At 33.6% G+C, this 14852-nt stretch overlaps 1 protein-coding gene and 2 pseudogenes across 1 annotated transcript; all 3 read right to left on the reverse strand.

Moving 5' to 3' along the window:
- Window positions 1-188: 188 nt before the first annotated feature.
- Window positions 189-755, reverse strand: LOC108987367 (annotated as a pseudogene).
- A 3484-nt stretch (window positions 756-4239) lies between these two features.
- LOC108987360 (kiwellin-1-like) lies at window positions 4240-4937 on the reverse strand. Its single transcript, XM_018960264.2, has one exon. The coding sequence runs from the start codon at window positions 4905-4907 to the stop codon at window positions 4341-4343; it is 567 nt and encodes a 188-aa protein (XP_018815809.1). The 5' UTR covers window positions 4908-4937; the 3' UTR covers window positions 4240-4340.
- Window positions 4938-8711: 3774 nt separating this feature from the next.
- Window positions 8712-9558, reverse strand: LOC108987359 (annotated as a pseudogene).
- Window positions 9559-14852: the final 5294 nt, after the last annotated feature.

Genomic DNA, 14852 nt, shown 5'->3' on the forward strand with positions numbered 1-14852 from the left:
CAAACATGGTGCAATGAAATTGTAAAAGTCATAAATAGTATACCATATACTCTGGAATAACGCAGAAATACAAAACAAAAATAGTAGAATAAACACGCCTTTGTATTCATAGTAATATCATACACGTACAAACTATAAATCACAATGAACCTCCACACAGGTGTAGTATATCCTAAATATAATGGAAACTAAGCATCAGACCAATAAATGTCTAATTCACCCCAGTCACTTTCTGGCACACCCAAAGCCTTCCAAACAGCTTTAGAGGCATCGACAATGTTGTTAGGACATGGAGGTTGGTAATCATGGTCGGCATCGCAACCCATAGTGGAATCACACTCGTCAACTACCTTGGCCTTGACGCTCCTTCCATTGCCATAGATCGTGATATAATTCAAACACATATGCTTATTATTGAACCATCCTGTTGACAGTGCTACCACAGGAGTGTCATCAGGGTGATATTTGTTGTTGCATTCTGATGGTCCACCACCATCCCCACCTTTCTAAAAGCTGTTGATGGTTAGTGTCGCCTTTGTATGGCTAGACACGGGGGGTGAACACTTATAAATAGTGTAAGGCTTGCCTTGCACGCAACAATCAGAGTTGTTCTCTTGGTTACATTGTCCTAGTGGAGGCTTTTTCCCCCTTATTATGCCAGTGGACTTGCAAGTTTGAGCTTCAACTCCAGACCACTTGGTGAGAAGAAGAAAGAAGAAGAGGGCAAAGCTTGTAAAACAAACTTGGTTCTTCATATTTTTTCCTCTTTGGCTTCAGTTATGTTTGGTGTGAATAAGTTGTAGTGGTTGTGTGTCCTATTTATAGAGATATTTTGAACGTCATGGTGGAACATGTGTGTAGTCATATCTTTTGAGGAAATATATATAGTACTTTTTCTTTGAAAGGTGATTTGGTATGTACATGCATCTTGAAAAAGAACGAAACTCGACTCAACGATTGAAATTAAATATAAAACCATATTATAAAACTGTGTTGATTACGTACGTAACCATACACGTACGAAGCCCTACTTTTGTATCTTTTGGCCAGGATCTAACAATATCTCAATCTTGTGGCCGGGCAGTCAATCTGTAGACTTGAGATGCAGATCCAGTAATGAATGCTTTTGATCATGTCTATTGTCTACAATCTCAATTTTTCATCGCCAAGCAAATTTGTTATATATGGAAGGTTGTAAGTATGTTTTCTAACATTAAAAAATAATTTTGAGGGATAAGTAGTACTATACTGGCTTGTAGATATTTTTCAAATGAGTCCTTGAGATCATAAGAAAAGGGGGGAAAAAAAGAAAAAAAAAAAAGTCTTTCTGGGTTCCTAGCATAATACTCATATATCAAATGATTTCTTCATCCAAATTCCCTTAGTATATTAAAGAAAATTACTTTACATGAAACTCATTTGTCACTATTCTTTTAAGAATCTAAAAATGATGTCAATCAAAATGCCAAGTGAACAACAAATGTTACAATATTAAAAGCATTGAGAAAACTTAAACTTATAAAACTAAAATCAAAGCCAAAATTAATAACCTAAATTCTTTTGGAAAATCAAATTAACTTAGAGTTATAAATAAAAATGCCCAATTAGATGAAATTGAAACACTAATTGAAATACATGTGTGGCCACGTTCAACCACTAATCTTCCCTTAGGTGGTGCTTTTTATTTTAGGTATTTATTATGCATAAGTTACTATTCACTCTTACACCCTACACTTATAACATTTTCATAGGTTGTGATGGTGTTTTCATAGGATATGTGGGTGTTTTTCATAGGGTGGGGTGTAAGGTAGTGAATATTAATTGCTGATAAGAAGAATTTTTCTTTATTTTATTTTACTTTTTCTCCACGCTTTTCATTTTTTTAATTATAGTTTCTAATCTTTTTAGTTTCAGTTTATTGTTATAATATCATGATATTTTAATGAAGTTAGTTATTAAGTTAATTAAAATATCATGGTATTTTAATTAAATTTTAGTTTTTTAGTAACATGGCATGTTAAGTTGTATTTTTTAATCTTTTATTAAAAGAGATTAAACATGTACAAGATATGTGTGACATGCAAAGACATTCATTCATCTATATATATATATATATATATATATAGAGAGAGAGAGAGAGAGAGAGAGAGAGAGAGAGAGAGAGCAGTACTACTACATCCCGAGGGTTTTAGCCCGAGGATCTCCCGAGATCGAAGGCAAAAAAAGTTTTTCTATTTTTTCTGATTTATTTATATTCATTTTTTGGTACTTTTAAATGTGTTTTAAAAAAGAAAAAATTTCACAATATCATTAAAAAATAATTTCTTAATTACTAAGTAAAAAATAACAAACACTATCAAGAGAAATGCTCGTTTCCCGTTATCTGGATCCCAAACATTTCCTATATATATATATATATACACACATTTGCCTGTAAAAGGTTATAATGTCGCGACAAGTGAGTAGTACTATCTCTTTTTTTTTTTTTTTTGATAATAACGGATCACATTCCATTCATTACGAGAGGACATTACAAAGTTGACTTAAATACAAGCCATTTACAATCGTTAATAACTTCTTAACACACTTTCGTGACTGACATGATCTAGTCCAGATGGTAGATCTCTAAAGACCTAAGTTTAAGAGATAGCACAACTCTGTCCATGACAGAGGTAACAGAACCCGGTGACAAAACCCCATACCCTGACTTAGGAGTGGGGTGCAACCCTACATAAGCCCTACCACTCATGAGAGCCACGTGCCGAACGTCTCCGGAAAATTCGACCCGTGTGTGCGGGCTACTCGCCGCTTCGTTTGGCGCCGCATTCAGTGGCCTTGAAGATCGGCGGTTGGGCAACACCATGGAGGGGCGCGTGCTGGTCTATGATTAGCAGAAGGATCCAGATCTGCGATTCACCCTTATTTGACCTGAAAAAACACAAAAACATAAAACAAAACACTACACAAAGGAGGAGAGAGGGGGGAGAGAGGGAGGGAGAGGGAAGGGAGCCGAAGCTCCCACCCCCTCTGGCCGGAATTGTGGAGAAAATTTAGAGAGAAGGGAGAGAGTTTTGGTCTAGAGAGAGAGTGAGGAAGTTCCCGGATCTGTTGGCTATTGCAAGAAATCCGAAATTGTTTTGAGGAAGGTGGGTTGCATTCGATCAACGGACGGAATCCATTGCCTCTCTTAGATCATTGGCAAGCTTTTTTCATTCCACACACAGACTTGTTTTAAAATTAATGAAACTGATCTATGGACTAATACAAAAATTGGAATGTTTTCCTATAACTAATTATTATCTTCATCCAAAGTTTACTAATTCGTTCATATTAATTGATATGGTTTATTTTAAATAATCTTTTGCCCAACAAATTAAATAGAAAGTAAGTTATAGGAAATGTGTTGCAATTAAACTGCAAACATAGTAAACAGTATAACAAGAGGGAATTAACATAAAAAAAGCAAAAGAAAGCTAAGAAAATAAACACACTCTTGTATTCAAAGTAATTCCTTAGGCATTCGGTTCATGAAATACTAGCAAGTTGCAAACATGGTGCAATTAGGGGTGAAAAAAAAATCGGTAAACGAGTAAACCAGACCGGTGGGTTTGGTCCGATCCGGTACCGGTTTTATTTTTCTCAAAACCTGTCAAAATTAGTTCAGTTCCGATTTTCCTTTTTCTAATATCAGACCGGACCGGACCGGTTCAAATATATATTTTAATTTTTATATTGTATAAAATATTTTTTATATGATTTTTTATATTATATATATAATATATATAATTATATATAAAATAATTTTTTATTATATGATAAATTACTAATTAATATAATATTAAATTTTAAATTCCTATATCACTATAGTCTATTGTATTAATAGTTATACTAATATCATATCACTATATATAATAATATACTATAATATATCACTATATTCTATATTATAATATATTATCACTATATTATTATATACTATAATATACTATATAATATACCAAAAAAATCAGACCGAACTGGACTATAATATACTATAATATACCAATTTATGGGTGAAACCAGTGCGGTATCAATTTTTCAAATCTCAAAATTGAAATATACCAGTTCGGTTCTAAAATATGTCCAAAACCGAACCGAACCGGACCGATTGTACCCTTAGATGCAATGAAATTGTAAAAATTGTAAACAATATACCATATACTCCAGAATAACGCAGAAATGCAAAACAAAACAAGCAAAATAAACAAGCCTTCGTATTTATAGTAATATCATAAACGTAGAAACATATAAATCACAACAAACCACTAAACAAGTGCAGTATATCTTAAACACAATGGAAACTAAGCATCAGACCAATATATGTCTAATTCACCCCAATCACTTTCTGGCACTCCCAAAGCCTTCCAAACAGCTTTAGAGGCATCAACAATATTGTTAGGACATGGAGGTTGGTAATCATGGTCAGCATCGCACCCCATAGTGGAATCACACTCGTCAACTACCTTGGCCTTGACGCTCCTTCCATTGCCATGGATGGTGATATAATTCAAACACCTCTGCTTATTGTTGAACCATCCTGTTGATAGTGCTACCACAGGGGTGTCATCAGGGTGATACTTATTGTCGCATTCCGATGGTCCACCACCATCCCCACCTTTCTGAAAGCTGTTGATGGTTAGTGTCGCCTTTGTACGGCTAAACACGGGGGGTGAACACTTATAAACAGTGTAAGGCTTGCCTTGCACGCAACATTCAGAATCGTTTGCTCGGTTACATTGTCCTGGAGGAGGCTTTTTCCCCTTTATCGTGCCGCTAGGTTTGCAAGTCTGAGCTTCAACGCTTGACCACTTTGTAACAAGAAGAAAGAAGAAGGCGGCAAAGCTAATATAAAAAATTTGGTTCTTCATTTTCTTTTTCTCTCTTGCTTTGGTTATGTTTGTTGTAAAGAAGTTGTAGTGGGCGTTTCCTATTTATAGAGATTAACTAGTACTCCAAATAGATCTTTTAAATGTCAAAGTAGGACATGTGTGTAGTCATGTCTTTTAAGGAAAATACGTTTTCTTTGAAAGTTGATTTGGCATTTTCATGCATCTTGAAAAGGAACAAAACTCGACTCAACGATTTAAATTAAGTATAAAAAACCACATTATAAAACTCATGTGTTGATAACGTACGTAACCATGCATATACGGAACCCTACTTTTGTATCTTTTGGCCGTAAGCATCAAACATCTAATGGAATTTCCTTAATTTAATCGGAAAGAAAAAAGGTATTTATTCCTTTGAATCTTGTGGCAGTCAATGATTAGCCTTGATGAGATGCAGATCCAGTAATACTTTTGATGTAATCTTAAATTTCCATTCATCGCCAAGCAAACTAATTGTTTTATAATGGTTGTAAGTATTATTTTTGGCTTTAATTATCGAATTCCCCTCAGCCACCTGTACAATGTTTTCTAACATCACAAAATAATTTTGAGGGATAAGTAGTAATATAGTGACTTGTAGGATTTGATATTTTTCAAATGATTCCTTGAGGGTAAGATCAAAAGAAAAAGAAAACAAAGTCTTGTCTGGATTACTAAGGTAATACTTATATATAATCAAATGATTTGATCGTCCAAATTCCCTTAAGTAATTAAGATTACTTTACATGAATCTCATTTGTCACTATGTTTTTAAGAATTTAAAATATGATGTCAATCAACATGCAGGCCAAGTCATGAGCAACAAATGTTACAATATTAAAAGCATTGACAAAACAAGTTGCAAAATAAAATGACTTGAATTTCAAAATATGTCTAAAATTAAAAAAAAAAAAGTTAAACTTATAAAACTAAAATCAAAACCTAAATTAATAACCTAAATTCTTTTGAAAAGTCAAATTAATTTAAAATTATAAATAAAAATGTCCAATTAGAGGAAAAAACACTAAAATACATTTAAGAAAAATATTGAGATTACAAAAATAAAAAATAAAAAATACTAAACCACAAGTTGAGAGACTACGGCTCAAGGGGTGGCTTATGTAGGAGCAGTGCTACACCCACTGAGGGTGTAGCCCAATGATGAGTCCGAGAAGGCTAAATTCTTTTTTTTTTCTTATATTTTTTTTATATCCATAAAAATTATAAAAAAATTCACAATATTATTAAAAAATACATTCTTAATCACTAAATAATAATAAAAAAAAGGTGTCGGAACCCAACTCTCGCCTCTTGGTATATAAATCTATTTTCCCTTACAAAGCCTACCCTATATATGGGGAGTAATTCTACATACAACCGTGAAGTGCGTAACCGCCGCGTAATCGCTTTGAAAAAGAGTGGGGTCCACTATTAAAAAATTAATTTTTTTCATGTGGGTCCCATGTTTTATTCATTTTTTTCAAAGCGATTACGCGGCGGTTACACAATTCACGGTTGTAAGTATATTTTCTCATATATGGGTGGCCACCTTGAACCACTAATCATCCCTTAGGTTCTAGTGCCTTCTCTCTCTCTTCCTCTCTCTTCTTCTATTTTTTTTTTGTTTTTTTTAATTGTAGTACTTTCTAATCTTTGTCTTCTTTTATTTTTAAATTTTTTATAGTATTAAGTCCTTAGTTTTAGTTTATTGTTATTGTTGCAGACGTATTTCCGACTTCTACGAATGGCCTCTATCAACCTGCACCACAAAGATAAGGGGGCTCGTTGTGGTGAGAGATACTTCTGATGCCTAAGTCAGCGAGAATTGAGTATATGGAGTATTTTTGTTTTCGAATTGAGAAGTTACCTTTGGTATGTACTTTGAGCTCTATTTATATAGATTGAATATGTTTGGATGTTGAAGTGAGTTGAGTTGAGTTGAGTTGAGTTGAGATGATAAAATATTGTTAGAATATTATTTTTTAATATTATTATTATTTTGAAATTTGAAAAAGTTGAATTGTTTATTATATTTTGTATTGGAATTTGAAAAAGTTGTAATGATGAATTGAGATGAGTTGAGATGAGTTTGGTAACCAAACTCACCCCGTTCAATTAGTAAGGCTTGGCTTACAGCCTAATTCTATCTAATCTGCGGACTGTTAGAACTTCAAATTTGGTTTTATGGGAAGTACTGTGCTGAGGAGAATTAATATTATGGACGAATATTGTGGGCGGACATCACGCTGGAGGTTACAAATTCCGTATCAATGCATTTTGATAGTTTACTATCTTAGCCTTCGTTGGTCAAGCTCTTTGGGGAATACTCAGTCCACTAGTTACCCCACAAACTCTTATCACACTGGTTTGATGGGAATTTTTCACTTTGCTTCGTGGCATTTCAGTGAGTTTTTGTTCGTTTCATCCCCCTTGTAACTGCCTTCTTGATGACACATATTCCCACGTATGGAGTGGCTATGCTGGCTTACCTTCCACTTCCTTTCGTGCAGTGCGGGTCACGGAATTTTCCCGTTCTGTCCCTATGTTAGTGACACCTATTATTTCCTTGTTGCACTCCCTTTCAAACCCTAAATATTGTTTCATGTCGTTGCACTCACTCCCCTAATCTTCTATCTTTCAGTCTTCCCTTTCGTTCTTTGCTCTTTTCGTTGGCTCCCTGTAATACCTCTCGCTTCGGCTCCTATGGCATATGTTCTTCACACCCTCAAGGTTCTCGATCCTAACAAACATGAGGGTGCCAGTCTGCATCGTTCAAATGGTTTTGTGAGACACCGATGGTCTGAACTCCTAGGTGGACCTGGATTTGGTGAGGAACCGATATGGGGTCCCAAATTCTGTAGTCATGGACCTGCCTGGTACTCGTCTTGGGGTTGTCGACTCGGAAGATTTTGTTGAACGGGTTGCTCTGTACACACGCATGTTCCTGATGGGGCTACGACTCTCATTTTGCTGCCCCATTCGCGATGTTTTGGATTTCTTGGGTTTAGGCCATTCACAACTCTTTCCTAATGCTTGGAAGATCCTTCTATCATGCTTTGTGTTTTGGCGCCAAGTTTGGAGCTCACTGGTGAGGAATATCCCCACCTCACTACCTGAAAGTTCGTTTATAGCCACAATGTTAGACGTGACGATGGGAACTAGCGTAGCTTTCGTTCTTGGATTGGATATAGAGTGGCATGTTTGGACTCTTGCCACTGCCATGCCAAAGATCCACATAAGAAGTTTTTCTTCGTTTCTGGTTTGGATTGGGAGTTTTTGGTGAGTGAAGCTAGTTGCTAGGAATTTCTAGTTCGAGCCTTGTGGGGACTTGTCCCCGAGGAATGTGAAATGGGTGTAACACTTTCCAACTGGGAACAAGCCCGCCTAGAACTCATATATTCCTGAATTAAACAAAATCCTATTGCTATTTGGTCTGATGTTCTTCTCACTTGGGTGAATATTGACTGATTTCTAGTGTTACTGATTCGTTTCCATGTTGTGTGTCGCAAATTTCTTAGTAGGTCATTTGTTCCTTGTGGACAGAAAAAGCCCCCTTCTGTCATGGTGAACCAAGATATGAAAACAGTATTTTCGTTCCTTAGACATTTGGTTCATGAACTTGCAAATGTGTTGCAATTAAACTGCAAACATAATAAAAAATATAACACGAGGGAAGTAACACCGAAACGCAAAAGAAAACTAACAAAATAAACACGCCTTTGTATTCATCGTAATCGTGAACATAAACATATAAAACACAACAAATCTCCACTCTGGTGTGGTATATCTTATTTCCAATGGAAGTTAAGCATCAGACCAATAAATATCTAACTCACCCCAATTAAGTTCTGGCACACCCAAAGCCTTCCAAACCGCTTTAAAGGCATCGACAATATTGTTAGGACGTGGAGGTTGGTAATCATGGTCAACATCGCACCCCATTGTGGAATCACATTCGTCGACCACCTTGACCTTGACGCTTATTCCATTGCCATACACAGTGATATAATTTAAACATCTCTGCTTGTTGTTAAACCATATGTTGACAGTGCCACTACAGGAGTATTGTCATTAGGGTGATATTTGTTGTCGCATTCCGATGGTCGGCCGCCATCCCCACCTTTCTCAAAGCTATTGATGGTTAGTTTGGCTTTTGTATGGCTAGACACTGGTGGTGAACACTTGTAAGTAGTGTAAGGCTTGCCTTGCATGCAACAATCAGAGTCGTTTTCTTGATTATATTGCCAAGAGGAGCCTTTTTTTCCCCCTTATTGTGCCACTTGGCTTGCAAATCTGGGCTTCAATGCCTGACCAGTTCGTAAGAAGAAGAAAGGAGAAAAGGACAAAGTTTAGAAAACAAATTTGGTTCTTGTCTTCTTTTTCCTCTCTTGCTTTTTTATGTTTGGTGTGAAGAAGTTGAAGTCGGCGTGGGGTTATTTATAGAGATTATCTACTCCAAATAGCTATTTTTTTATGTCAAAGCAGGAAATGTGTGTAATCATGTCTTTTGAGGAAAGATATTTTTTCTTTGAAAGGTGGTTTGGAATGGGTAATGATTCTCTTACATCTCCTATATTACTGCTTTACTATCGAGTTATTTTTATTTCTCTTTGCTATTTGAATCTGGATTAATAATTCCAGAACATGACATTCTTGCATAATTTAGAAGAAAACAAATTCAATTAACTAACGTAATCATGTAATTTAATTAAAAATAAATTCAATTTTATAAAACTTGACTCAAAAAGCAAAAGAATGTCAATTTTTATAAATTGAATTTATTTTTAATTAAATTACATGATTATATTGGTTGATTGAATTTATTTTTTCTAGATTATGCAAAATGTCATTTTATGAGATTTTCAATTTAGATTCAAAGAGCAAAAAGAAAAAAAATAGCTATATGGTAAAACAGTAGTAAAAGAAATCACTACAACAAATTTGAGATTTTGGGACGAAATTATTTAGGGACGAAATTTTTTTCATCCCTAAAAGTCATTTTTTGGGACGAATTTTAAATTTCGTCCCAAAAAATCGATGAATTTAGAAAACCGTTCGAACGTCAAAATAACCGATCGAACAGTTTTTTCTGCGACGAATTAAATCGTCTCAAAAATTTTTTCCCGTTCGAACGTGAAAAAATACGTTCGAACTGTAAAATTTGGCGGATAATTACTTTATTATGGCGGGGAAAGTTCAAAAACGTTCGAACGAAAATTTTTTGTGTTCGAACGGAAAATATTTGGTGGCAAATCCTGGCAGGAAGCTTTCTAAACCGTTCGAACGGAATATATTTAGTTAGAACATATTCAAGCACCACATTTATACATTCGAAGGTATAATATTAATCTCGGTACGAAACTCAAAATATAAAAAATATCTATCATATATACAAATTCATTAATTAATTTTATGTAATTAATTTTAAAATATTTTAATGATTTCTTTTACGTTAAATAAGATATTTAGTAAACAAATATTATCAATCACATACATATTAATCAACCAAATAAAGCAAATGATCAAAATGCCATATATATTGTTCATAATTACAACAAAAGAAAATATAAATAAAAGATAAAAACTATTGTGATGCGAGGTCTCTACACACATCCTCGACTGCAGCTAATTGTGTCTCTACCTGTGTCAGTCGAGTACTAACTGTGACCTGAGTTGCATTATTGGCATTAATCGCTGTACGTAACTCATCAACCTCTGTACGTAACCCAGAGACGGTAGCCATAATCTCTGTACGCAACTCAGACATGGCAGTATGCACTGCATCAATTACTGCTGATGTGTGTACACCGATCTCAGCACGCAATATGTCAGCCATCTCCTCGCGAATATATGTGCGTGATGTCTCAGCCTGTGTAGATGTCTCACCAGTCGAGACTCCAGTATCTCCTGGCTGCCCATCTCTCTGAATCTCAGCCCTGTCAGGAACAACTCCACGAAAACGAAATCTAGAGTGTCCCGTGCTCCGTGATAGGGTGGTGCTGTTAATCGGTGCCATCGGAAATCGGGAACGCTTGGCAGGTTGGGACACAACCCCGGCATGTAGCAAAAATCGAGTGATGAGGATCCCAAACGGTAGTATATCTGTTGTAATAAACCGTGCCTCTGATCGGATCCTCTCAAATATATAACCAACGAGGTCGATCGGGATGCCACGAGCGACCCGTATCATAAAACTCGCTCGATCCATGCCGACCTCGGTTTTGTGCTGCCGTGGGTCAATATTGTTGGCAATAATCAAATTCATAATCTTGAAGAAAGAAGATAAATCTGCCTGCCTAATACTCTTGGAGCCATCGTACACTGGAGCATCTGGACCAACAATCAAGTCTCTGACCTCGTGATCAGCAAGTGTATCTATCTCATCTGTGTAATCTAGTCCCTCGTCCTGAGACATAGCTGCATCACCTGAAGGACCAGACTCTCTAAGCGGGAGGTTTGGATAGGCATCAAGAAGCCTAGGAATACCTAGATATGCAGCGAGTCCATCCGCTGAAAATATAACAGGAGCTCCTCGGACACAGATCCTATATGCCCCTCCATCGTCTGTGCTAGCAGCACCGAGCTCTTTATAGAACTCAGTAACGATCTCAATGAAGGAAACGAGCTCCATTCCTTCTTCTCGCTGATCTAAGATTGGTGCCCAACCACGATCATTGAATACTGATGGGAGGGAATGACCCTCCCATATAAGAGCGACAAAATCAGACAGTTTTACCTGTCGCTCAAGTAAAACGGTCCACTCTCGAACTGTTTGGATGGAAGGTTCTCCTGATCTACCACGTTTACGGCCCCGATAAGACATTAGTATGATCCTGCAATTTAAAAAATAAAATATACATTCAAGATTAGTGATAAAATCTAATTACGACTAAAAGATTTACAAAATTATATACTAATAGCAATTTAATAAATTAATTGATAGAACATATAATCAATTAAACGATGAAAACAATTTAATAAGCTAATAAAATGTTAATGGATTTAATTTAATAATTAGCGTTCGAACGTCTAAATATATGATCGAACGGACAATTAATAACGTTCGAACGGGTATATCAAGTTTGAACGTACAGGTCTACCCATTCGAACTAACTGGTTAATACCGTTCGAACGTAAAACAGATCTAACTCGGCCATGGCTGAGTCAACTCAGCAGCCATGAAAATACTCAAAAATTAATCGATTCCGTGGTTTCTTCGACTAAAAAACAAAGTACTCTTCATTTCTAAACATCCTACGATAGATTTATGATGTTTTACGGTAATTATTAATGAAAAAATGTAATTTTTTGAAAAAAAAACAAATAAAACCATAAAATTATAAAATAAACGGTAAAATGAGTTTGAAAATACATACCTTTAGTTGGGAGGGAAAATGTTTGACGTATGTGCTGATCACGACGGCAGATGGCGGTGAATGTAGTGCGTTCAAACGTTTTCTCGCTTTTTCAAATGGTGGGGACGGCGGCGTGAGAGAAATCGCTGCCCGCGATAACTTATACGTGCATAACCGTTCGAACGTTAATTGTAAATGTTCGAACGTTAATATAAAACCGTTCGCCCGTTACTATTTCACGTTCGAACGGAAGTTTGTAAGTTTATTAAAAAATATATTAAATGTATACTATATTTATATTCATATAAATTATTATAATATATATACTATTATAGTAGATTATATATACTGTAATCTACTATGTAATATTATAATATATATTATAATAGTAGAATACTTTAAATGAAAGCATAATAACTTATAAAATATTTTCTTATAGTATAATAGTAATATATCATAATACTTTACTATCAAAATGTTATATATGAGATATTAAGATATATATAGTACCATATAATAGCATGTAGTACTATATGGTATGAGTTTATACTTAACTAATATATGTCATATTACATATTCCATTATACTTTACCTACTAAAGTTATATATGATATTATACAACATATATACATAGAGTATAGATTACTTATAATATACTATCATCTTATAAATTTCTCTAGACTTTATTATGTGACCTTGGTATATTTGGGGTTATATATATGTGAGTATATATTACTAATACATATGATCTTAATAATATATATGATAGTATAGGTCACTATATATATGATAATATATATTACTATATATACTATATAATTAGTATAGATTACCATATATATGATAGTATATATTACATTATATATGATAGTATATATAACTAATACATATGATGTTATAGTACTTTTCATTTAATGATGAAAAAAATTATATTTAATCATAAATGATATGTGTTCGAACGGTACTCATAAACAATTCGAACACATATGTTAATGTTTGAACGTAAAATAAAACATTCGAACGGACAAGGCAAATGGCGGGAAAACATCCCGCCAATTAAAGACAGCTGGATTACCGTTCGAACGTAATTTGTTATAGTTCGAACGGATTATTGCAGTGGTGGGAAAATATCCCGCCAATTAAAATATAGTATCATCTAATATGTCTACATATATTAATGTTGTTCTTTTATTCAAAGGTATAATGAAAAAAAGAAAATAAATAAAACTTTGTAATACCGATTGGGTCAGTTAGAAATTAACGTTTGAACACACTTTTTATACGTTCGAACGTGAAAATTAGGAGGAAATTTTCTCCCGCTTAATATTTTCACATTCGAACGGTTAGTAAATAACCGTTCGAACATGAAATGTTCTTCAAAAACACGACAGAACCTCACAATTTTGTTTCTCTCCTCCTGCGCAGTCGCTCCGTGTGGTCGCCTGAAGATTACCCTTCACATATAAGAGGTATTCTTTCTCAAACTAACTCTTAAGCTCAAACAAATTGTTCATCTCACTCTATTATTCTCGGATTAATACTTGTAGGATAGTTTGTGATTATTTTCGGATTATTTTCGGATTATTTCCTTTTCATCTTCAATTTGTCAGGTATTTCTTTTAAAATAGAAATGTATGATTTGAACTTAATATTTTGCAATGTTAGAAAGTTGTATGCTTTGAAATTGGTGTTTGTGTTTGATGTTGTTTGTAATTAATGGAGTTTTCGGCGTTGTTGAAGACGACTGAAATCTGGAACGAATGCGTTCGAACGGATTAGGATTACCGTTCGAACGTATTCATTTTGTTCGAACATCGGGTATCATCGTTCGAACGGGTAATGACATTTCATCAATAACGTATACATAATACAAATAGTTTGGGATAGTTGTGTAAATTATATGTACTACTACCATTTAATATTGTTAATTCTAAATAAATAAAATTATTATTCAAATTAAAATACTACTAAAATTTTAAATTAAAATATAAATTTTGGTAGATTTAATAATACTTAAATACTTCAAGATAAATTAATAAAATTAATATTCAAATTAAAATACTACTAATTCTTTAAATTAAAATAGAAATAGTTAAGATTTAATAATACTTAAATACTTCAAGATAAAATAATAAAATTAATATTCAAATTAAAATACTACTAAATCTTTAAATTAAAATAGAAATAATTAAGATTTAATAATACTTAAATACTTCAAGATAAATTAATAAAATTAATATTCAAATTAAAATACTACTAAATCTTTAAATTAAAATAGAAATAGTTAAGATTTAATAATACTTAAATACTTCAAGATAAATTAATAAAATTAATATTCAAATTAAAATACTACTAAATCTTTAAATTAAAATAGAAATAGTTAAGATTTAATAATACTTAAATACTTCAAGATAAATTAATAAAATTAATATTCAAATTAAAATACTACTAAATCTTTAAATTAAAATATAAATAGTTAAGATTTAATAATACTTAAATACTTCAAGATAAATTAATAAAATTAATATTCAAATTAAAATACTACTAAATCTTTAAATTAAAATATAAATAGTTAAGATTTAATAATACT

Source organism: Juglans regia, chromosome 7 (assembly GCF_001411555.2).
Source record: "Juglans regia cultivar Chandler chromosome 7, Walnut 2.0, whole genome shotgun sequence".
In the NCBI taxonomy this organism is placed as follows: Eukaryota; Viridiplantae; Streptophyta; class Magnoliopsida; order Fagales; family Juglandaceae; genus Juglans; species Juglans regia.

Bases quoted from the DNA above. Each gene is read 5' to 3' on its own strand.
- LOC108987360 (XM_018960264.2), bottom strand. From the start codon at position 4,907: ATGAAGAACCAAATTTTTTATATTAGCTTTGCCGCCTTCTTCTTTCTT.